The sequence below is a fragment of the Oratosquilla oratoria genome, chromosome 37 (genome assembly GCF_046742065.1).
Source record: "Oratosquilla oratoria isolate Oo_2021 chromosome 37, ASM4674206v1, whole genome shotgun sequence".
NCBI lineage: Eukaryota > Metazoa > Arthropoda > Malacostraca > Stomatopoda > Squillidae > Oratosquilla > Oratosquilla oratoria.
In genome coordinates this window covers 572,454-598,589 of record NC_134813.1, presented here as the reverse complement: position 1 = coordinate 598,589, position 26,136 = coordinate 572,454, and the positions used below count along the sequence as shown (strand labels likewise).

Below are 26,136 nucleotides of genomic sequence, written 5' to 3'. Positions count from 1 at the left end.
TCCAAATTTTATATTGTCTTGATATACTTTTCTTACTTTTTCCAAATTTCATTATGCTACATTTATGTTGAAGTTCACTTCCCACTTCTGACTAAATTTCCTGCTTATTTCTTAGTTTACCATATATATCTTTTCCCCCACCACAGGGTATGTAGGCAAAAAAAGGAAATGAATATTCAGAGAAATGGTATAGGACAGTAACAAGGGGTTGGGGGACAGCATAACGGAGGGACAGTCGTAGTATAAAAGTGTCATAATTTTTCTATGTACAGAGTTTTCCTCTATCACAGACAAAATGATGTGTGACTCTGGTCCATAGGGGTGCCCCATATAGACCCTAAATTATCAACTGCATGCTATTTTGCCACAATAACATGCAGACCCCAGACAGGGGTGGGGGGAAAGAATACTGCCATCAAGTATTTCCATTTGAGTCGTAAAAGGTGACAAAAAAGGGACGGGGGATGGGATTTGGAGTCCTACTACCGGTAGCCCCAAAAGGGGACATTCCTAAAAATGAAAAAGAAAAGGCATAAGAGAGTCTGGGAGCTTTCCAACCAGTACCCTAAGGTTTGGGTCTTTTAATGTGCGTGGATGTGGTACAGATGAGAGTAAAAGGGAAGAGATAGGCAGTATGTTTGTGAGAAGAAAGATGGATATATTGGCTTTGAGTGAAACTAAAATGAAAGGAGAGGGCAACTGTGAGTTTGGGAGTGTAGCTGGGAGGTACACAGGAGTGAAGAGGGGACGATGGAGAGAAGGGGTGGCTATACTAGTAAGTGAAGAGATAAGTAAGCAGGTAATGGAGTGGAAGGAGGTGTCATCAAGGTTGATGTGGATGAAGGTGAAGCTGGGAAAGAAGATGTGGGTTTTTGTAAGTGCGTATGGGCCCGGTAGTGAGAAGAACGTAGAGGAAAGGGAGGCATTCTGGGTAGATATAAATGAGTGCATAGAGGGATTAGGGAGAAATGTCAATGTAGTTGTATTGGGAGATCTAAATGCTAGGGTAGGAAATGAACCAATTGACGGAGTGATTGGAAAGTATGGAGTTCGAAGCAAAAATCGTAGTCGAGAGTTGATGGTGGAGATGTGTCTTGAAGAGAGTTGATGATAACAAATACAGTGTTTAAGAAGAAAGTCAAGCATACATACACATGGGGGAGGGTGGTAGATGGAAGGGTGGCATATAGAGTGTTAATGGACTATATAGTGGTGACCAGGAGTATGGTAGGAAGAGTTAAGGATGTACATGTTCTAAGGGGAGAGAGTGGGGGAATATCAGATCATTTCCTGGTGGAAGGTAAATTGAGAGTGGAGAATAGGTGGAGAAAGAGGAAAAGGGCAGAAGGTAGGGAGGTACTTAGAGTGAACTGCATAAATGAAGAAAAAAAGGAGAATGAGTATAAGAAGTTGTTGAGAGAGGAGTGGGAGAGAGTAAAGGATAGAGTAGAACTAGGAGTGGAGGAGGAATGGGGATGGTTCAAGGAGGGAGTCATAAGGTGTGCAAAGCTGGTGTGTAGAACAAGGAGGGCAGGAGGAAATAGAAAGAAGGGTAGTGAGTGGTGGGATGAGGAAGAAAAGAAGGGTGTAGAAGAGAAGAAGAAGGCATTCACAGATTGGCTACAAATTAGAACGAGGGAATCGTATGAGAGGTACAAAGTAAAGAGAAAGGAAGTTAAGCATAAGATAAAGGAAGCAAAGAGGAGAGCAGATGTGAAATGGGGAAAGAGTATGACAGAAAATTTTGAAAGTAATAAAAAGATGTTTTGGAAGGAAGTTAAAAGAGGAAGAGGAGGCGAATCAAGTAGAGAAGAAAAGGTAAAAGGTGCAGATGGAGAGATGATAATGGAAGAGAAGGCAGAGAGAGGAAGGTGGGCAGAGTATTTTAGGGAGTTGCTAAATGTGAAGGAGGATAGGGAGGGAAAGGTAGTTGCAGTGGGAAGCGCTAAGAAAATGAGAGTGATGAGTGAGGAAAATGGAGGAGAAATAGGGAAGGATGAAGTAAAAGCAGCTGTTAAGATAATGAGAGCAGGTAAGGCACCTGGGTTGGATGGATGCCATGCAAAATGTCTGAAGAAAGGAGGTGCAGTTATGGTGGACTGGCTGGTGAGGTTATCTAATGTTTGTTTAAGAGAGGGTAGAGTGCCAGAGGACTGGAGGAGTGCCTGTATAGTTCTGCTTTACAAAGGAAAGGGGGACAAGTGTGAGTGTAGTAGTTACAGAGGGATCAGCTTGTTAAGTGTAGTTGGGAAGGCTTATGGGAGGGTCTTGAGAGGATTAGGAGAGGAACAGAGGGAGTAATTGGTGAGGAACAGTGTGGTTTTAGGACAGGTAGGGGATGTGTAGATCAGATTTTTGTGGTAAGACAGATATGTGAGAAAGCTATAGGAAAAGGTAAGGATGTTTTTTGGGCTTTTATGGATCGGGAAAAGGCTTACGAAAGGGTAGACAGGAAGGCACTGTGGGAGGTACTGCAGATATATGGGATAGGAGGAAGGCTGTTAAGAGCAGTCAAGAGTTTTTATGATAGTAGAGCTTGTGGTGTTAGGATTAGAAATGGAGAGAGTGAATGATTTGAGGTAAAGGTGGGACTTCGTCAGGGGTGTGTTATGTCGCCCAGGCTGTTCAATCTTTACATGGATGGGGTGGTGCGAGAGGTGAATGCAAGGGTAGTGGGTCAGGGGTTGGAGATGATTAAAGAAAATGGAGAAAAGTGGGAGGTGAGCCAGTTGTTGTTTGCCGACAACACTGCGCTTGTAGCAGGATCAGAGGAGGGATTGAGGAAGTTGGTGACAGAGTTTGAGGTGTGTGAAAGAAACTGAAGATAAATGTGGGTAAAAGTAAGGTGATGAGATGTACAAGGGGAGAGAGTGACAGTAGGCTGGAAGTGAGCATTAAGGGTGAGAAAATGGAGGAAGTGTATAGTTTCAGATACTTGGGTGCAAATGTGACAGGAAAGGGAGGAGTGGGGGTGGAGGTAGAATGTAGATTGAGAGAAGCAAGTAAATGCCTTGGGGGATTAAAAAGTTTAATGAGGAATAGACATCTGGGAATGGATGCTAAGAGGAGGTTATATGAAGGAGTGATTGTGCCAACAGCAATGTATGGGGCAGAAACATGGAACATGAGAGAGGAAGAGAGAAGGAGTTTGAATGTGTTTGAGATGAAATGTCTGAGAAGTATGATAGGGGTTACTAGGATAGATAGAGTGAGAAATGAGGAGGTGAGGAGGAGAACAGGGGTGGAAAAGGAGCTGGGAGATAGGGTTGATGAAAGAGTATTAGGATGGTTTGGACACATGGAAAGAATGAGTGAAGAAAGATTAGTAAAAGAAGTGTGGAAGGCAGAGGTGGAAGGAGTGAATATGAGGGGGCATCCTAGGATGAGATGGATGGATGGGGTGAAAGGGGCTTTACCAAAGAGAGGAGAGTGGGTGGGGGATGGGGGGTGAGGAAGTATGTATGAAAAAAAAATTGACACAGCCCGAAGGGATTTCTCCCCATCTTCTCCTTTCCTGCATGAGGGGACGGAGAAGGGGGGTCGCCGAATTTGTGAAGCGGCCTTGCTGTGGATGTGCTGTGTCTTGCAACACTGCTTCTGACCCATGGCAGTGGACAGGATGCAGGGATGACCCGTCATCCAGGAGGTGCCAAGATAGGAGGGAGGGAGGAGGGTGGAGGCGAGTGGAATACAGTATATGGGAAATGAAATGGGTGGGAGTGATTTCTATGCCTTTTTCTTTTTGGGCACCCCCCCATGTAAGGGGGAAAAAGCCTTTGGTATATGTATGTATGTATGTATATATATCTATGGAACAGTTTTGGCTGATCCTTACATTCTTCTATTATATCTTTTTCATAGTTTCTTTATTCTTCCCTGCATACTTTTACATACATATTCGTTCCTTTGATTAATATTTGCCACTTTCTAGTTTTTGTTTTTTTTTTTTTTTTCTCCTTTTCCAAGCTTTATCTCTTCTGTCTTTTGCTTAACTGCACCAGCACTTAATATACACCTTTTCCTGTTTTTGCTTTGGGACATATTCATCCACTCCTTCTTTGTAGATTTTCTTAAGAATTGTCCATTTTTCTTCCACTTGTGTTTTTTCTTTGTAGAATTTTTCCCAGTTTGCTTTAAGAAAAAATGTCCTAAGTTTCTCAATGTCCATTTGACTATACGTCAGTCTTCCTTTTCTGTGTTTCTCATTTCTCTTTATATATATTTTCTAATCTAATTCTAACTCGAGTAGTAGGTGGTCACTTCGCAATTGGTGTCTTGTATTCAATTTTGTCTACTATTTCAGGTTCTCACATAAATAATAATTCTAGTCTTAACAGTCTTTTATTTCTTAATCTAGTGTTTTCTTTTACCCATTGTGTCACTGTATGTTCTATAGTCATGTTGAGTAATACATTTTCCCATTGATCATCTCCACCTTTCACTGTCATCTCTACCCAACATATTTGCAATTAAAGTCTACCATGAGTACCGCTTTATTTCCATCCTTCAGCATCTCATTTAATGAATTCTTGTATCCTCTAGCATCTTAGAATAATCTCTTTCCAAGACCTTGTTTTTGGAGCACATAAATCACTGCAAACTTTCTACTTTTCATGTTGCTATCTTCAACTCTTATTGAGATCATCTCTACCCTGTTCTCTCCATATGTAATTTTCATCACATTTAAGCTTTTCTTAACCAGGAACATGACTCCACCTTGTTTCCCCTTCCTATTTTTAAGCCAGTGATTATATAATCCATGACCAACACCATTTGGTACTAGTGGACCCCTTAATTTTATCTCCACAATTCCCATTACATCTGGTTTTGTTTCTGACAGGTAATCATTTAGTTTGTTCAATCCTGAGATTACATCTATGTTGGTATAAGCCAATTTTAATTTGCTATTCCCTCCATCTTGTTCTCTGAACCTTTCGTTTTTAGTTGTTTTTTCTTGAATATACCATTTTTCAGTCTAATATCTACCACTCTTCAATAGAACTGTGTTGTCTTGGTCTCTCATTTTTTCTTTAGCTTCATTTATCAATGTTTTAGTTTTTTCTCTTTCCTCCTCATTCATGTCTCTTTTTATCCATATATTTTTATAGTGTTTGTTACTTGCTAATTTTCTTGTTCTTGCTAAGATTTCTTCCACTGCCATTTGTAACCTTAATTTAATCTGTAGTGGTCGACTTTTTCCTTTTCCTTCTGCATATTTACCAATTCTGTGCACTTCCTCTATTTCCTTTTCTAATTCTTGTTCTTTATCTTGTACTACTTTTAGAACATTTCTTGCCAATTCTTTGTCCTCTTTATCTCTCAGGAACCAATTTGGGTTATGTTTTTCCTTTAGACCATATATTACTACACATTTTTTGTCTACTGTATCTCTTACTAAGTTTTCTTTTTCCTTAATTACCTTAATGACAGCATCTTTGGCCTTCTCCTGCATTTGCTGATGAACTATTTCTTTAAAAATTATTTTATCTTCTTTGTCTTTTTTCAATCATTCCTGAGCTGTTGCAAATTGTCTTCTGTTTTTCCTTGCTCCAACGGCCATTGCTTTTATCCGTTCATCCACCTCTTTTCTTATGGTTTCGTTATTTGTGTTTTCATTATTTTTCAACCTCTCATTTTCACTTCTTAATTTGGCCAGTTCTTTTTTTAGTGCACTTAACTCTTCTTTTATTTCCATGTTTACTTTTTTAAGTCACTTCCTTGTTTAGGTCTTTGTTCGTCTTCCATAGATCATCAGTTTCCCACCTCCATGAATCATTCATATTTCTCATGTCCCTCTCTATGTCTATAACTCTACTAAAGAGCCTTCTTTTGTACCCACTAAATCCAGAGAAATGACCCTCATCGCCATTATCAAGTAAAAACCTTTTCATGCCATTTGGTGATCTAAAACCTATGTTTGGAATTTGCTTCGCCCTTGCGCTGGTAGATGGCTCTGGGTACATGTTTACATTGTAATGCGACGGACAGCCATCTTGTGGTTTCTCTGGCCCATCATTGTTTTCTTCCATTTCACTTCAATTACACACTATTTACATTGTAAATTAATCATTCCGGGTATCCACAAGCACTCCCCTTTCCATATATCACACCCTAGGCATTCTATAAATGTATCACTGTTAAGACTTTTTTTTTTATAAGTATTTCAGGAGCACCAATATATGTGCTGCCCCTTCCCAATTATCACACCCTAGGTATTTTATAATTGTATTACTGTTAAGACATTTCATTTTTTTTTTTTAAGTATTTCAGGAGCACCAATATATGTGTGTTGTCACTATGTGTGTATATATATATATATATATATATATATATATATATATATATATATATATATATATATATATATATATATATATATATACATGCAAGGTAACCACTAATGAAAAGAAACAACTGGAGCAGAGCTCTTTTGTGTATTACATCTTCAGTGCAGAAATAACTTGGCTATGCTACATTGACGACATTCTTTGTCTATGGCCTGATCACTTAGATGCTTCACATTTCCTAAATAGAAATATAGCCTAATCAAGTCTATAAAATTCACAGTTGAAGTGGAAAATAATGGTGTTACCTTTCTTGTATGTTAACATTCATCGTACTGAGAGAAACCTTAGATTTAATGTATACAGAAAGCCAACCAATGTAGGCTCTTACATTATTATTCTTCCCACCCTGATAATGTAAAAAGATCTGCTTTCTCATCAATGTTTCTAAGAGCTCTACAGGTTTGTAGTCCCGAGTACATTGATAAGGAAATAAGAAATGTTTATGATATTAATATTAAATTCAAATATCCAAAAATTTCATTGACATCTCTTACTATTTTGCAAGGAAAACTTTTTACAATCCTCAATCAGTCAAACCTTTTGTCCATGATAACCTAGTAGCATTACCCTACCAAGAAAATTTAGCCAATGTTCCTAATTTACTCAAAGATTTTAATATTGATGTAGCCTTTAGTAATAACAACACAATTAAACAATACCTTATCAATAATTCTAAAAATTGCCAAAAGGGTGTGTATATAAAGTTCCTTGCAAAATATGTACGGAGTTCTACATTGGTCAAATGGCAAAAGATCTGTTAGAATTAAGCAACATAAGAAATATGTAAAAGATAGAAATGTTTCAAGTGCTATTTTTAAACATCTTAGCACTTCTAATCACCCTATCAATTGAGATAATGCTAGCATGATTACCTGAAACAATAACATTGTCAAAAGAAAGACAAATGAAAGTAGCTTAATAAAATCCACAAATAATATTAATTTCAGCCTTAGTCTAGGATTGTATAAAATAGATCATTACATTTGTAAAGAAATAACAAACATGTTCCAATATTAAGAATCATTAGATAACTGACATCTGACTCAACTTGTACCCATGGATCTTTTGTCAATATGTATACAGATTGGTACATGTATTCTAATCAAAGTTTAATGAAAGGTTCATGTCCCTTTTCTCACCTATATTTGAAAGAAGAAGGAGTATAAGAAAAAGCTGAGAGAGAAGTGGTAGGGAGTGATAAAGTAGAATTAGGAGTGGAGGAGGAATGGGGATGGTTCAAGGTGGGAGTCATAAGGTGTGCAAAGATGGTGTGTGGAACAAGGAGGATGGGAGGAAATGGAAGGAAGGGTAGCAAGTGGTGGAATGAAGAAGCAAAGAAGGGTGTTAAAGAGAAGAAACAAGCTTTCATAGATTGGTTACAAAAGAGGACGAGGGAATCATATGAGAGGTACAAAGTAAAGAGAAGAGAAGTAAAGCATAAGATGAAGGAGGCAAAGAGGAGAGCAGATGTGAAATGAGGTAAAAGTATGACAAAATTTTGAAAGTAATAAAAAAATGTTTTGGAAAGAAATTAAAAAGGAAGAGGAGGCGAATCAAGTAGAGAAGAAAAGGTAAAAGGTGCAGATGGAGAGATAATAATGGAAGAGAAGGCAATGAGAGGAAGGTGGGCAGAGTATTTTAGAGAGTTGCTAAATTTTACTTCTCTCTTTTCTTTGTACCTCTCATGTGATTCTCTCATCCTATTTTGTAACCAATCTATGAATTCTCATTTCTTCTCTTCTACAACCTTCTTTGCTTCATCATTCCACCACTCACTACCTTTCCTTCTATTTCCTCCCATCCTCCTTGTTCTACACATACCTTTGCACTTGTCACTCCCTCCTTGAAACATCCCCATTCCTACTCCACTCCAAGTTCTACTCAATCCTTCACAAGGATACAAAGAAAAAAAAGCAAAGTAAAACATAAGGTATAGAAGGCAAACAGGAGAGCAGATGTAAAATAGGGTGGGAGTATGACAGAAAACTTTGAAAATAATAATAAGATGTTTTGGAAGGAAGTTAAGAGAGGAAGGGGAGGTGAGTCAGGCAGAGAGGAAAAGAGTAAAAGGTGTAGATGGACAGATGTTCATGGAAGTGAAAGTGGTAAGGGGAAGATGGGTAGAGTATTTTATAGAGCTGCTGAATGTGGAGGAAAATAAGGAGGGATTGATTGTGGCAATGGGAAGCACTAAGAAAATTATTTTGCTGGAACAGGAAAATGAAAGATATACAAAAAATTTGAGGTATGAGGAACTTGAAAAATCATGATAGCTGGTAAGGCACCTGGGTTGGATGGGTGTCATGTGGAGCATCTAAAGAAGGGAGGTACAGTTATAATGACAGACAGAATAAAACTTCTGTGGTTAAAACTACTAACCTGTATCCACTTCTTCATCTTCAATTTTTATGTTTTCATTCTCGTGACCAAACTCTGCTAACTTTCGGTAATCGACTTTTTTGGAACGCCGTCTCCCTTTGGTACAACAAAGTCGAAATGAGATACATGAATCCTTTCTTTTTATTCTTAAATTAGCTGCATATACTTCATTTGAACTAACTTGGAAAAAAAAATCAAGTTCTAACCTTCAACAATAAGAGAATCAGGTAGTGACTGTTTTTTACGTTTACGAGGGCCCTTCCTCCAGTCACTCTTCTGGTTCACATTTTGTTCGTCCCCAAAATGGCTACTTAGCTGTTCTATCAATTTTTTTTCTTCATTTTCATTTTCCGTCTTAACCTTTGAAAGGTCAACAAACTGTAACACGAAAGATAAGACATTAGAGTAACTTCAAACACAATCACTCATATACAATTAAGTAATAGCATCTTATTGTGTTGCATAAAAATAATTAAAATATCTATTAAACATCTAGTTTATTAGGAGAATATGAAGAATAAGAGAGGAGAAGAAAAAGGTCTTACTATATATGATGGGTCCTTGGGTGTAGATTCATCTTTGTATAATTCTCCCTGAGGATTTTCTCTTCTTGCCACACAAACTCGCCCTCGACCCCGACCACGTCCAACCTGAAACATTTTCATACTCATATTTACTAGTTGAAACATAACATCTGATTTCTGTGACGAACTCCACAGTTCCTGTTTTTTTTTTTTTAGATATAAAAAGAAAACATACTACTAGACAATCACAATGTTGTCACTCACCTTCTTTGATAATTTCTGAAGTGCTTGTTGCCGTACATTGTCAGGGAGTTTGTCTAACCTTGCAAGAAACTCATCTACCTGAAAGTGTCAAAGTATGACTTGTGAGATTGTTCAATGTGTGCACTTAAGGACATATTCCAGTGGATTGGAAGTATGCATATATGAGGTGCATGTAGTAAAGAAACAGAGAACTCAACCGACATGCACAAACAGCAGGAACAAAACATGATGGTTGTGGTTCAGCATGCATCATTCTCTGAAGATTGGGACATGAGCTATACATAATTTTGTTAATGGATACAATGATCAGCACACCTAAAATAAGTGACAAATGACAAATTTAGAATTATGTATAGATTCCACTACAAATGACAAACATGGATTTACATGTAATATAGATTCCATTATGCATCCACCCACCCCCACCCCACCCCAAAGTCTTTGGCTGGTTGGCAAAGACTGAGAAGGTTGATCATATCACTGGGAGTCATAGGTGGGACAGTGTCTGGGTGTGGGGGGTTATCCAAAGTAGTATCCTTATGTCCTGGCTGGTTGTGGAGAAGCAGCTGAGTGACGGTGTGAGGGATACAATTTGGGGTCCTGGGGTTTGAAGTTGTGGAGGACGGGCCAGCTAGTGGGACTCCAGAGTTATCTGGAGGCAGTGCTGGAGCAGCTTCAGTGGCAGGTGGAGCAGGTGGTGGGGCCAGTGGGGCCATGACAGGTGTATGCTGCTTCACTGGAGGCAGGTACTGAGGGTACCATTCAGGTGGGAGAGTGGACATAGGCTCATGTGGTAGCACAGGGTTATACTTTCACAGAAACTTCCTGTTTCTGATGGTTACATGACCTGAGCAGACCACACATACCACATATTGGTCAAACTGTCATAATTCCACTACAATACCAGTCTTGTCTCATTTTGTGGGGTGTGGGCCTGTCCAGTTTTGTGGGGTGTGGGCCTGTCCAGTTTTGTGGGGTAGGGGTTTGGTGTGTTTGCCGAGTCATTCAGTGATCCTCGTGTGTTGGTTCCAGAAGGCTTCCTCTCAGGCTAGTAGCATTTTTTTCCAGGTAGGGTGGGGCTTGTAGTGATCTGGGAGGATAGGGATGAAGCCACGTACTGGGTGACCAAAAAGGCACTGTGCCGGGGAGAGTTTGGTTTCCTTGTCAGGTGTGTTCTGGTATTGGAGCATTGCTTGCACATTGGAATGCATCAGTATCCAGCTCATCATTGGGGCCAGTATTTACCTAATTGTATCTTATGGGAAGGGGAGCTATGCTTATGGTGTCCTGTCTCTGTATCTCACAGTATCTAAATTGTGAGATACAGAGACAGAACACCATAAGTATAGTGATTGGTGGGATGAGAAAGCAAAGAAGGGTTTAGCAGAGAAGAAGCAGGCTTTCATAGATTGGTTACAAATTAGGACGAGGGAATCATATGAGAGGTACAAAGTAAAGAGAAGTAAAGCATAAGATAAAGGAGGCAAAGAGGAGAGCAGATGTGAAATGGGGTAAGAGTATGACAGAAAATTTTGAAATTAATAGATAAATGTTTTGGAAAGAAATTTAGAGAGGAAGAGGAGGCAAATCATGTAGAGAAGAAAAGGTAAAAGGTGCAGATGGAGAGATGATAGTGGAAGAGAAGGCAGTGAGAGGAAGGTGGGCAGAGTATTTTAAGGAATTGCTAAATGTGAAGGAGGATAGGGGGGGAAAGGTAGTTGCACTGGGAAACGCTAAGAAAATGACCTTGATGAGTGAGGAAAATGGAGGAGAAATAAGGAAAGATGAAGTGAAGGCAGCTGTTAAGATGATGAGAGCAGGTAAGGCATCTGGGTTGGATGGATGTTATGCAGAATGTCTGAAAAAAGGAGGTACAGTGATGGTGGAATGGCTGGTGAGGTTAATGGTTGTTTAAGAGAGGGTAGAGTGCCAAATGACTGAAGAAGTGCCTGTATAATTCCACTTTACAAGGGAAAAGGGGATAAGCATGAGAGTAGTAGTTTCAGAGGGATCAGCTTATTAGGTGTAGTTGAGAAGGCTTATGGGAGGGTCTTGATTGAGAGGATGAGGAGAGGAACAGAGGGAGTAATTAGTGAGGAACAGTGTGGGTTTAGGACAGGTAGGGGTTGTGTGGATCAGATTTTTGTAGTAAGACACATATGTGAGAAAGCTATAGAAAAAGGTAAGGATGTATTTTGGGTTATGGATCTGGAAAAGGCTTATGACAGGGTAGACAGGAAGACACTGAGGGAGGTATTGCAGATATATGGGATAGAAGGAAAGATGTTGAGAGCAGTCAAGAGTTTTTGCGAGAGTAATAGAGCTTGTGGTGTTAGGATTAGAAATGGAGAGAGTGAGTGGTTTAAGGTAAAGGTGTGACTTTGTCAGGGATGTGTTATGTCACCCTGGCTGTTCAATTTATACATGGATGGGGTGGTGTGAGAGGGGAATGCAAGGATAGTGGATCGGGCATTGGAGATAGTTAAAGAAAATGGAGGAAAGTGGGAGATAAGTCAGTTGTTGTTTGCTGACGACACTGCGCTTGTAGCAGGATCAGAGGAGGGATTGAGGAAGTTAGTGACAGAGTTTGGGAAGGTGTGCGAAAGAAGGTAGTTGAAGATAAATGTGGGTAAAAGTAAGGTGATGAGATGTACAAGGGGGGAAAGTGGCAGCAGCTTAGAAGTGAGTATTAAGGGAGAGAGACTGGAGGAAATGAATAGTTTTAGATACCGTATTTTCCAGCTTAAAATGCGCATCGGGTTATAATGCGCACCCATGCACTTCGTTATCTCAGTACACAGATAGCGCGCACCGACGTATAACGCGCATGCCCGATCGCATTTGTCTATAATGCAGTTTTACCTTGGTATTTATATTATGTGAACGAGGTTACATGGAGAAGTATTTTTCAGTAGCTAGAGCCACCGCTGGGAAATCTGTTGATTTGTCACTAAATTAAGTCAGTTTAGGCATCAATCAGGACACAACTAAGAAAAAGTCGGAACTACATGTACCGGTACCGTATATGACTCATGTTGTGCGTTGGTCTCTTATTACTTTGCAGCTTAAATAGTTTGTAGGAAATATGATCTAAAAAAAGTTTATTGAAAGTAAAACATACAGAAAAATTTCAGGATTTTTACAGAAAATTTTCATTTTATATCTTGAGGAAATAATTCGTCTTTACCATTTTTTATTTAATACTGAAACAAACTACAGACTGTTTTGTTTTAGCTTTGAACCTGCAATGACAGTGGTGAAATAGGACAGTCTCTCATCGAGGTGACGTTTAGTTAATATAATTCCCGAAAGAGGGTGTTATAGTCAGGAGTTTGACACGAGTTTATGAACGGCCGCAATGGAATTTGTACCATACCTAAAGTGAAGCAACAAAGCCAGCATAAAAATTCAAACTAGGATGCTGTGAACATGGGCAAATATCATGAATATTGATCCTGTTTCATGGTGTTTAGGCCCATTTAAACATGAAAAATAAGATTCGATAGATACCTACCTATACCAAATATTTATATACGGTAGCCCATGCTGGCATATTCTTTCATGTCACCATGGCTATTCTTCTTGTTCTCACGGAACGTCACGGAGAAGTGTGCCTCCCGACTTTGTGACAGCCAACATCGTCACGTTGTTGTAAAAAAATTACACACACAGCCGCAGAATTTTTATCGTAGGCCGTAGATAATGCGCACCACCGGATAACGCGCACCCCCCATTTTTAGGCCCTTCCAACGGAAAAAAGTCGCGCACTATACGCCGGAAAATACGGTACTTGGGTGTGAATGTGGCAGGAAAGGGAGGAGTGGGAGAGGAGGGAGAATGTAGATTGAGAGAAGCAAGTAAATGCCTTGGGGGATTAAAAAGTGTAATGAGAAATAGATATTTGGGAATGGATGCTAAGAGGAAATTGTATGAAGGAGTGATTGTGCCGACAGCACTGTATGGGGCAGAAACATGGAACATAAGGGAGGAAGAGAGGAGTTTGAATGTGTTTGAGATGAAATGCCCAAGAAGTATGATAGGGGTTACTAGGCTGGATAGAGTGAGAAATGAGGAGGTGAGGAGGAGAGCAGGGGTGGAAAGGGAGTTGGGAGATAGGGTTGATGAACAAGTATTGGGATGGTTTGGACACATGGAAAGAATGGGTGAAGATTAATTAAAGAGGTGTGGAAGGCAGAGGTGGAAGGAGTGAACATGAGGGGGAGACCTAGAATGAGATGGATGGATGGGGTAAAAGGGGCATTGGGAAAGAGGGGAATGTCTGTTGAGGAAGGATGGGAGAGGACAGAAGATTGGGGTGAATGGAGAAGTGTTGTGTATGGATGATGCTGTGATGCATGGGGGAGAATGGGTGGGGGTGGGGGGCGAGGGAGTATGTATGAGAAATAAATTGATGCAGCCCAAAGAGATTGCTCCTCCTCTTCTCCTTTTCTGCATAAGGGGATGGAGAGGGGGTCACCAATTTAATGAAGCGGACCTTGCTGTGGATGTGCTGTGTCATGCTACACTGCTTCTGACCCAGGGCAGTGGACAAGATGCAGGGATGACCCATCATCCAGGAGGTGCCAAGATAAGAGGGTAGAAGGGAGTGGAATATGTAGGGGATGGAATGAGTGGGAGTGGTTTCTCTGCCTTTGTTTTTTGGCTATATGTATATATGTATCATTTCATCCAGTTTGTTCCCCACTCTGTGGGGAAAGTTGTTCTTTTTCAGGTCTCTTCTATAACTGTCCTTTTTGAGTTTCTTTCCATGTCTTCTTGTATTTCTCGTATCCCAATTTAGTAAGTCTTCTCTATCAAGGATTTCCACACCTCTCATGATTCTATAAATGGTCAACAAGTCTCCTTTTTCTTTTCTTTGTTTCAGGGTCAGTAACTCTAGTTCTGACAGTATCTCTTCGTATGACAGTTCTGAAAGTGTGCAGGCCATCTTTGTACTTGTTTTTTTGGATTCTTTCAATTTTCCTTGTATTATTTTTGTTACTGGGTGACCATAGTGTCACTGCATACTCCAGTCTTGGTCTTATCAATGTGACTAGTATTTTCTTCACCATTTCTTTGTCCAAGTAAATGCCACTTTTATTGATCTCAGCAAATTGTAGTTTTCTCTGACAATTTTGTTTATCTGTTTATCAGGGGGCATGTCCTTTGTGATGATTACTCCCAGGTCTTTTCCAAATCCCACTTTCATTGCTTCCTTTTCATCAATTTTATATTGTCCTGATATCCTGTTTTTCTTTTTCCAAATTCCATTATACTACATTTCTTAATGTTGAAGTCCACTTCCCACTTCTGACTCCATTCCCAAATTTTGTTCAGACCTCTCTACAGTGATTCACGGTCTATTTCAGTGCTCACTTTTCTCAACAACTTTGCATCATCAGCAAAGAAGCTCATGTAACTATCCACAGCCCCATCCATGTCATTCACATAAATAGCAAATATTATTGGAGCCAGAACCAATCCCTGTGGAACTCCACTAATCACCTCTTCCTAAGTAGAACCTTCATCTCTGAGCACTACTCTCATTTTTCTTCTATGCAAGAAATCTTACATCTATTCTAGTAGTTTACCTTGTACCCCTATGGTTTTCAGTTTTCCTAATAGTTTTCAATGTGGCACCTTATCAAAAGCATTTTGTAAATCTAGGAAAGCACAATCAACCCATCTGCCCCTTTCCTATATCATATCCAATAGTCTTGAATAAAAACAGATCAGATTTGTAGCACATGATCTTCCCTGTCTAAATCCAAACTTTCTTGGGCTTAGTATGTTATCTTCCAGATTTTTTGTCCATCTACTCTTGATCATTTTTTCACAATTTTTGGCTGCAGTACTTGTAAGGGAAACTGATCTGAAATTTGTTGGGTCTTCCTTGTTACCTCTTTTATATACTGGTATGATGTTGGCCCTTTTCCAGTATTCTGGTATTTTTCTTCCTTAAGTAAACTTATATTATATATTTTGCCTACCAATTCTTTACACTTCTTTAGTATCCAGTTTGCAACTCCATCCGGGCTGTGCAATTTCCTGACATCAAGGCTTTTTATTTGGTCCATTATTTCAGCTCTTACTATTATTTTCCCCATAAGAGGGATTTCACTTCTTGCCCTTCATCCCAAGTGCCATACTTTTTCTCTTGTGAAAACCAATTTGAAATGTTTACTCATAACCTCAGCCATTTCTATATATCCTGAGTATTCCATGTTCCCCTGGCATAGTTTCTCTATTCCATGCTTGTTTTTCAATTTACCAACCATTCACATATCTATAGTTTTAGTTGATCCTTACATTTTTCTATTGTCTTTTTCATAATTTCTTTTTTCTTTGCTACTTATTTTTTCATATTCATTCTTGGTACATATTTATCCCCCCCTTCATTATAGATTTCCATCAGAATCTTCCATTTTTCTTCCACTCATGTCTTTTCATTGTGAAAGTCCCAACTCGCTTCTTGAAAAAATTTCTTAAGTTTTCTGTATTTCTCATTTCTCTCCATATATATTTCCTCAAGTAATATGTGGTCACTCTTCCTGATTGGTGTCTTGTATTAAATTTTATCCACAATTTCAGGTTCTGACGCAAAGAATAAATCCAGTCTTGACAGTTCATTATTTCTATACCTGCTTTCCTTTACCCATTGTGTCACTGTATATTCCATGGTCATGTCAAATAATACATTTCCCCATAATTTCTCTCCACCTTTCACCATCATCTCTTCCCAACAAATTTATTTGCAGTTAAAATCTCCCATAAGTACCATGTTTCCTTTATCTTTCTGCACACCATTTAATGAAATCTCTCCAAGAACCCATTTTTGGAGTCAAATACTTCACCACATTCTCTTTTCATGTCCTTATCTTCAACTCTTATCATGATCATTTCCACACTGTCCCCTCCATTTGTAACCTTTGCCACATTAATTTTTTTCTTAGCCATGAACATGACTCCTCCACCCTGTTTTCCCCCTTTATTTCTAAGCCAGTGATCATATAATCCATTTCCAACACTGTTAGGTGATAGTGGACCCCTTTTGTCTCTACAATTGCAATTATGCCTGGTTTTCCTTCCAAGTAACCATTAAGCCAATAATGTGTCATTTTATGCGCACGCCATTCAAGCGGCCAAATTTACATATTGTGGGAAATTCAATTCATAAAAATGTCATGCGAGTGTATTTTACTAAGATTGTAGTAAATTTCAACCAATCACATCATCAGTTACATATTGGTACATAGAAACATGAAAAAAACATGGCAGCCTGCATTCAGCAGTACATTGAAAAAAATTTCATATTTCAATAAGAAAAATAAGTTAGAAAACTCAGTAAATGGGCAACAGACCCAAATAAACAGAAACCACTAGTATCACAGATTATTCTGATACCAAAACCAGGGCAGGGTATCACAGGAGAGCTGAGAAATCTTAAGTAGAAAATGAGTTTTATCTATCAGGTCGGGTAACGACATTAAACATATTACGGCATCACAGCTGCCGATGTAGATGTGTCTGTCAAATCATCTTTGCATGCTTTATCATGATCTATACTGGTACTCTAACCTAATGTAAGGTAGTATAATCCACTTATATCTTGCTATTGAACATTGTGTGAATAACTGTACTTTTTGATATGTCATTCCTTGGGCATCCATATTGGTTAATCAAGGTAATAGTTATTTCATAGTTCTCCCAACTTTCCGATGCTTGAAAAACAAAGTCTAGGGCACTTCCAACCTCTCAGGTCATTTTGGCACTACGTTTCCAAAAGTGTTGATTGATTGATTTATGGAATTTTTGGCTTGAAGGCCAAGCGCCAGAGCCGGTAAGCCATTAAGCACATTTCCAAAAGTGTTGTTACAAACAATGTTATGTATATGGACTCGGCTACACACTTTTTGGCCCGATTTCCTGGGACAAAATTGACATGATTTGGTACCTTTCAAAATGCAATATCTCGGGAACAAGGACAGCTAGATGGATAATTCAAATTGCATTGTACTCAGTGACTTTCTGCATCCCATGAGAACTACTTCAGCTCAAATATCAGGAATTCCATTTTTAATGTTGATCTAGCTAACATTGAGATGGTGGAGAATGTGCAGCGTAGGGCTACAAGGATGGTGCTAGAACTCAAAGGTCTTAATTATGAAGAGACTATGGAAACTGAACCTACTAACATAAAATATTGGATGATTGGCATAAAGAAGAGCACGGGGAGATTTAAGTCTTAATAGAGACATACAAGCTACTCACTGGAAAATATAATGGGGAATGTAGTCAAGGCATATTGAAACTTCGAGAAGAAAGCATCAGTAGGGGGAATTCACTACAACTTTTTAAGACAAGGTCACAGTTGGATATAAGGAAGTATGCTTTCCCGTGTAGGGTGATGAATAACTGGAATCAGTTGTCTGAGACTGAGTGGGTGATCACAGCAACATCAGTTAACCAGTTTGAGGTCAGACTTGATAAATTCTGGTTAAATCAAAAACTGAAGAACGATTATAAAGCAAGGATCCACCACACGCTGCCACAAGTTGAAAATGTTGATCTGGAGTCACAGGCGTAAGCCTCTTCCAGGAATTTATCCATGTTGTATGTCCATGTAATAAAATTCATTACAACTGACGCAAGATTAGTGTATGATGACTCATCTGTACCTGCCACCTCAAGAAAATTAACAAAAGTTTGAGTGGATATAACGCGCTTCAATGTTCATATTGAGATATTTCAATTCAATTTAGCTGTATCCAAATATTTTTGCTCATTTTGAGGAAATTGCCCCATTCCGAACTTTTCAGGCCAGTCTTCACAATAAAATAACATTAACTTCCTAAGAATATCTTAGGCAACCCATTGCATCTCTATTGTTACAGAAAATGACATAATCTATGGAAAAATAGCCTTTCAGTCATAACAATTTCCCAGCTGCTTTGTCCACACGTCCTTACAACTTTGATGCAGCTTAACATATGTAATGATTTAGAGCATGAATGAAATTTGCCGTAGTTCAAAATCACCATCAACTTCCTTATTCTTACAGACATGTCTCTAATAATTTTGGTCATCTTTTATACTAGATTAACATTAGCAAAATTACTTACCTCATTTAGAATATCTGAATGCTCTGTGCTCATTACTATAAAAGTGATTATAATTATTAAAACTTCATATGAAAAGCTGTTCCAAGCAAACAACCGACATGGTCGCTCGTAGGAAAATAGAGCCTGAGGGAATATATTGCAAAGTGAAGTTATCTATAATCACTGGTCCTTTGTTTTAATCATATAATGAGTTCTGCAGATTTCGATTCGTTACGTATATAAAAGAATAAAATAAAATAGCAAAAAATATAAGTGGTATATCTTTGTTGTTTTTTCTTAGAATTTTAAACTCTATCTAGTAACCTCTATTTTATATTTCTTAATTTTTTTACGATAAAGCTAAAGTGATCATCAAAATACTAACAACCTTAAGATATATGACATTATCAAAGTCAATCAGGCATTCAGAATATGAGAACAAGAATCGAACACAATGTATGTAAACATTGGAAAGACTATTCTCAAGATCGTGGCTGAAAAGTGCTTGTAGGTTTGAGCTCACCTACAAGCTCTTTTAAAAAAAACGGTACGAATTTAAGCATTTATCTGATTTATTCATCAATTTGGGTTGTCAGAATAGGATTTATACCCTGGAGGACACATTCAACAATAAGAAATAGAAACTTAATTAGAAGGTTGCATGTCCGAATTACTTTACGTAGTTACCGGACACATGTCAATTTGACCTATAGGTTAGGTACGGGCACAACATTTTCATTTTTCTTTTAACCTTTAAATTATTGTTGCATATGAAAGGCAATTTTATTAGAAACAAAATGCTTTTTAGTTTTTTGAAATAGCTAAAAAAAACAAGGGAGATACGAATTTTTTTAGTTATTTTTTAGCCTGCATTTTTGGCTGGACTTCACCATAGCAAAGTGTTAGAATTAAGGGTGGTCATTTGAAAAGATTTCGGTAAAGAAATACACATTAACTCTAAACCACTGGTCCAATTTTATTAAAATTCGGAAAAAATTGGGTTTTAAGGATCAACAAATCACATGAGCATGTCAAAAACAATGTAAGACATCTCCATCATACCATATTTGCCTTTTCATGGCTAGCTAGGTCAATATGAAAATGGAATTCCTGATATTTGAGCTGAAGTAGTTCTCATGGGATGGAAAAAGTCGCTATGAGTATAATGCAATTTGATTTATCCATCTAGCTGTCCTAGTTCTCGAGATATTGCATTTTGAATGGAATTAAATCGGGCCTATTTTGTCCGAGGAAATCGGGCCGAAACGTGCGGTCTGACTGATCGCCGATCAAACGTAAACAATGACGGTTTTTACTGACAGGCACAATTTTATATAAAAAATTAGCATATGGTTGCATTATTTGACCTATTGTCTATAAGATGTGTGATTTCCATGTAATTTGATCATATAATTACGTTTTTATCCTCTGCAAAATTACCCACCACAGCTACGAATACCGTAAAATTACATGAAAATCACACATTTTAAAGAAAATAATTTGAATAATTCAATTATATGCAAGGTATTACGCTAATAACCCAATAGTAACAAACTTAATAGTGTAGTTTGATCCATACCACCAGTGATCATAGATAGCGGGCAGGACGAATCGTAGCTGTGGTCCGTAATATTACGGAGGATGAAAACGTAACTTCTCTTCGATCAAATTACATGAAAATCACACATTTTAAAGGAAATATTTAAAATAATTCAACTATAAGTCTATTACACTAATAACATAATAGTAAGAAACTTAATAGAGTGAAGTTTGGTCCATATCACCAGTGATAGATAAGATGGCGGGATGGATGTTGATGTTGTTATCCGATAATCCGACCCGATAGAAAAAAAAACTAATTTTAACAACCAATTTCTCAGCTCTACCGTAACATACTGACTTTATTTTGGTATTAGAATAATCCACGATACTAGTAGTTTTGGTTAATTATGGTCAGTTGCCCGCACAATAAATTTGTTAGCTCATTTTTTACGTTGAAACATATACCAATTTTTGATATACTGCTGAATGCAGGCCGCCATGTTTATCTAATGTTTTTATTGACCGACATGTAACTGATGATGTGAATGTTTGAAATTTATTACGATCGTAGTAAATACACTCACGCAACATTTTTATTAATTAAATTTCCCGCGGTATGTAAATTTGGCCGTTTGAACGGCGTGCGCATAAAATGACGCGCTATTGTGCTCGTCATCGACGGTGGCGCCTCTGGTGGTGTTTGACCTACCTAATGAAGTTGTCAATTTTCAGATTATCATCAATAAAATCCAAACCCCTGGCCCAACTCGCATGCAACTTGGCATGTTTAGGTTCTATGGGTCAATAAAACACCTGAGCATGTCAATAACATTGCAGGACCTTCTGATACCATTCTTACTGACACCTATCACGTTGTCATGGCAACTGTTGTCAATTTAGACTCTCCTGAGCATGTCGTTAACATTGCAGGGCCTTCTTATACAATTCTGTTGTCAATTTAGACTCTCCTGAGCATGTCATTAACATTGCCTAATTCTCGTATCCCAAATTAGTAAGTCTTCTATATCAAGGACTTCCATGCCTTTCATGATTCTATAGATCATTAGCAAGTCCTCTCTTTCTCTTCTCTGTTCCAGAGTCAGTAATTTCAGCTTTGACAATTCTCATATGTCATGACAGTTTTGAAAGAGTTAGAGCTATCTTTGTAGTTGCTCTCTGGATTCTTTCAATTTTCTTCATATTCTTTTTTGTGGCTATCTTTGTAGTTGCTCTCTGGATTCTTTCAATTTTCTTTATATTCTTTTTTTTGTACTGGGTGACCATAGTGTCGCAGCATACTCCAGTCTAGGCCTTATCAGTGTGATTAGTATTTTCTTCATTTCTTTGTCCAAGTTACAAGTAAGTAAAAGCTACCTTTATTAATTTTAGCTTACATGCTTTTTTTGTGTTTTCCTTTGTAATTATAATTGTTATTTGAAAATATGTGTTCTTTTCATTATCTGCACTTCATGTATATTGATGCAATGCCAAATATACTTACTTATTTAGATTTAGAAGTTGTAGGATTCTCCAACAGTTTTGTTTATTTGTTGATGAGGAGCCATGTCATTTGTGATGATTACTCCTAGGTCTTTTTCAGATTCCACTTTCTTTACTTCCTTTGTACAGATTTTACATTGTCTTGATTTTTTTTTCCAAATTTTATTTTGCTATATTTCTTAATGTTAAAGTCCACTTCTCACTTCAGTCTCCATTTCCAAGCCTTGTTCAGATATCTCTGTAGCAATTCACAATTCTTTTCAGTATTCACTTTCCTCAGTAATTTTACATCATCTGCAAAGAAGCTCATGTAACATTCCACATCATCATCCATGTCATTCACATAAATAACAAACATTATTGGAGCCAATACTGATCCCTGTGGAACTCCACTAATCACCTCTTTCCAAGTTGTTCTCCTTACTGGTACTACCCTTATTTTCCTTCCATGCAAGAAATCCTCCATCCAGTTCAGTAGTTTACTTTGTATCCCTCTTATGATTTCCAGTATTCTTAATAATTTTTTATGTACTTTGTCAAAGGCTTTTTGCAAGTCTAGGAAAGCATAGTCAGCCCATCTGTCCCTTTCTTGTATTATATCTGTTAGTCTTGAGTAGAAACAAATCAAATGTGTGGCACGATCTTCCCTCTCTTCATCCAAATAATTTTATACTTTATGAGTATATCATATGACGAAAGACTATTCCATATCTATACAGCCCTTATATAAAATACATTTTAACTAAATTTTGTATTCTCTCGATCTTACATATATCCATCACTCCATGTGGGGAACGCACTACTGACACTTAGTCCAGTCTCAGATAGATCAGGGTTTCATGAGTTTTTTCATCATCTCTTCATCCATATAGTGAAATGCCACTTTAATCTTTTGCAGTAGTCTGTTTGTCTCACCAACAATCCTGTTGATATGTCTGTCAGGTGACAGGTTGTCTTTTATCAAGACTCCCAAATCTTTCTCCTCTTTTGCTTTTGTAATGGGTTCACTTCCCAAGGAATAGTTTAAAGATGGTCTTTTGTCACTATTGCCCATTTCCAGTACTTTGCATTTTTGGGTATTGAATTTCATTTCCCATTTTTGGCTTAATGCAAAATTAGTGTCTAGATCTTTTTGTAATAGTCTACCATCCTCCTCATTTTTCAGTCTTATGATTTTTGCATCATCTGAAAACATGTTGGTATAGCTTGTTGTTCCTTTCATCATGTCATTAACATAGATGAGAAAAATATTGGTGCAAGTACTGAACCATGTGGAACTGCTCATTACTGCTTTCCATCTTGACATCTTATCCTGTACTATTGCCCTCGTGTATCTTTCCTTAAAAAAATCTTTCATCCATTCTAGTAGTTTGCCTCTTGGTACTCCAGTGTGCTCCAGTTTCCACATAAGTTGACTGTGAGGTACTTTATCAAGTGCCTTTTCTAGGTCCAGATACACATAGTCAACCCATCCCTCTCTTGCATTACATCGATCACTTTAATAAAAGCTGAAAGGATTTGACACACACAACCTTCCAGATCTGAAGACAGACTAACTGTCAGAATGCTCATCTCTTCAAAATATTTAGTCCATCAGTCTTTCACAATCCTTTCACATAATTTTACTATTGTGCTGGTCAGTGATACCAATCTATAATTTAATGCTGTTTCCTTGTTTCCACCTTTGTGAATTGGTACCACAATTGACATTTTCCAATCAAGTGGCACAATGCCTTCTTTCAATGAACGTATGATAAGACCAAATCTTGTCCACTAGTTGTTTCCTACATTCTTTTAGTATCCAGTTTGAGATCCTATCAGGTCCTGAAGCTTATGTCACATCCAATGATTCCAAGAGATTGACTACTTCCCTCATTTCTACATTCATATCTTCTAAACCTACTTTTTTTTTCTCCCATCACTTTCCTCCAAATTTTTTTTCTCTTTTGTGAAAACTGATTAAAAACTTTCATTCATTATTTCTGCCTGAGCTGAGGCTTCTTCAAAGACATCATCACCCACTATTAACTTGGTGATTACTTCCCTGTGTCTTAATTTACCATTTATAAATCTGTGAAACAGTTTGCGTTTGTCTACTACACCTCTCAAAGTTGCTTTCTTCATCCCTTTGAATTCTTGTATAGTAATTCCTAGCTTGTTTGTAAGCTGCTTTTGTTTTATTGGTTCTTCTCTTTCTCCATTTTCCCCAAGCCGTGTCCCTGGCCTTTTTTTTGCAGTTTCACACTTTTTGTTAAACCAGTCCTGTTCCTACTTCTTCCTTCCACTAGTCTTTGCCACATGTTTGTTCACTTCCCAGTTGTAAATGTCAAGAAAGATTTACCATTTCCTCCATATTCCCATGTATTCATGAATTCCTCCCAGTTTGCTTTTTCAAAGAAATTTTTCAACCTTGTGTAATCTGCTTCCCTAGAATTGAGTCTCCCTTGCCTGTGTGATTCATTCTTTGGCTCTATTTTGCCATACTCCTGCTGAAATTCAATTATTACATGGTCACTTTTTCCTATTGGGCAAAGGTGCTGATGATATCTGTCTCTTTGGTTAGTAACAGATCTAATCTTGTGGGAATGTCATCTCTTACCTAGATCACTTCTTTACCCACTGGGTCATTGAGTTCTCTATTGCTGTACTTAACAGGGTATTTCCCCAGGAATCTGCTTTGTCACTTGCTTCCCATTCCTCCCAGTTAACCTCATTGCAATTAGAATCTCCAATAATGACTATATTGCTACTTTGTTTAATATTTTTCTTTAGGAGAAGAGCTGTATCCAGTAATGTTTCTTGATATTCAACTTCATTCCAAGCTCTTGTCTTGGGAGGGACATATGACAACATAAAGTTTTATTGTGCCATGTAGTACTAATTTTTAGGTAAAGTGCTTCAGCCTTGCCTTCACTCAAATTTGCTTCTTCCACCTTTGTGTCACTTTTCACCACAAACCTTACCCCTCCACCCAATTTATGTTCTCTGTCTCTTCTCCAGGTGTATCTGCTGTTCCCCTATTGTAGGTCAAATTTTTTGGGGAGTTTTGTCTCCAGTAGATGCAAAATATCAGGCTTGTTTACCCTCAAGTAGACATTTGTCTCCAACCTAGCTGATGATAAACCATTAACATATGCTACTCTAAGTTTCTTTGTAGCTTTCCCTTTGCAGTACTGCCTTCCTGTTTTTAAAACTCTTTCTTCACCTGATTAAGAACTCGCAAAAAAAATATATATGTTTTTCTGTCCTATAATTTTTGGCTTGTGCTTCCTCTAAGTGTTTTTACGCCTTTCCTCATTGATCTTCATTAGGATATTTCCTGATCCAAATATTTTTTTAACTTTTCTTCCTGTGCTAACTTCTAAGACTTGCTGATTACCTCGGATACCATGGATTGTGACTTGAACTTTATTTTCATTGTATGTGTACCATTTCTCTACACATGCTATCAGTCTGGTCTGTTACATCCAAGTCCTTCCCTAGAGTTAAGTAATTTCTTTAATCATTTGCAATCCTTTTTCCTGGTGTAACTTTCATGAGGTGACATGTTCTTCTCGCCAACCAGAGACTAAGATGCATCTAGACTTGTCAACTGCACCTCTAACAATTTTATTATACAGCTTTTTCCCTCTTACAAGGGAGGTAGCCAAAAAAAAAAAAATAAATAAATAAATGCATGAAATCCACTCCCACCCATTCCATCCCCACATACTCTACTCACATTCACCTCCCTCCCTTCCTCTTATCTTGACTCCTGGATGACGAGTCATCCCTGCATCTTGGCTTCAGCCCTGGATTAGAAGCAATGTAGCAGGACACAACACATCCACAGCAAGGCTGCTTCATTTAATCAGTGACCCCACCCCCCTCTCTGCCCCCTCGTGCAGAAAAAGAGAGGACGGGGAGAAATCCCTTCAGGCTGCATTAAAATATCATTCACACATACTCCCTCCTCCACCCACTTCCTTTCATGTATCACAACATCATCCATACACAACCATTCTCCACTCACCCTAATCTTCTGTCTTCTCCCTTCCTTCCTTCCTCAACAGAAATTCCCCTCTTTCCTAATACCCCTTTTACCCCATCCATTCATCTCATCCTAGGTCACTCCCTAATGTTCATTCCTTCTACCGCTACCTTACACACCTCTTTTACTAATCTTTCTTCACTCCTTTCCATATGCCCAAACCATCCAATTTTTCAACCTTATCTCCCAATTCTCTTTCTATCCCTGCTCTCCTCCTCACCTCCTCATTTCTCACTCTATTCAACCTAGTAACCCCTACCATACTTCTCAGGCACCTCATCTCAAGCATATAAACTCCTCTCTTCCTCTCTTATGTTCCATTTTTCTGCCCCATACAGTGCTGTCGGCACAATCACTCCATACAATCTCCTCTTAGCATCCATTCCGAAATATCTATTTCTCATTACACTTTTTAATTCCCCCAAGGTATTTATTTGCTTCTTTCAATC

At 38.1% G+C, this 26,136-nt stretch overlaps 2 protein-coding genes across 3 annotated transcripts in view; one reads left to right on the top strand and one right to left on the bottom strand.

Annotated features, from left to right (window-relative positions):
* The window catches only part of LOC143019490 (uncharacterized), a 67,346-nt gene extending 48,567 nt beyond the window's left edge, over window positions 1-18,779 (bottom strand). Inside the window, exons 1-5 of the mRNA XM_076175132.1 lie at window positions 18,637-18,779; window positions 9,515-9,592; window positions 9,272-9,376; window positions 8,933-9,104; window positions 8,727-8,822 (exon numbers count right to left, since the gene is read on the bottom strand). Of these exons, the coding sequence (XP_076031247.1) occupies window positions 8,727-8,822; window positions 8,933-9,104; window positions 9,272-9,376; window positions 9,515-9,592; window positions 18,637-18,669 (484 nt within the window). The 5' untranslated portion in view covers window positions 18,670-18,779. The remainder of the gene's footprint in view (window positions 1-8,726; window positions 8,823-8,932; window positions 9,105-9,271; window positions 9,377-9,514; window positions 9,593-18,636) is intronic.
* The window catches only part of LOC143019492 (putative U3 small nucleolar RNA-associated protein 11), a 45,805-nt gene continuing 38,376 nt past the window's right edge, over window positions 18,708-26,136 (top strand). Inside the window, exon 1 of one of the 2 annotated variants that reach the window (XM_076175135.1) lies at window positions 18,708-18,779. The gene's annotated coding sequence lies outside the window, so the exon portion shown is untranslated. Of the gene's footprint in view, window positions 18,780-18,909; window positions 19,163-26,136 lie in introns of those variants that run through there. The other variant, XM_076175134.1, reaches the window with a different exon arrangement.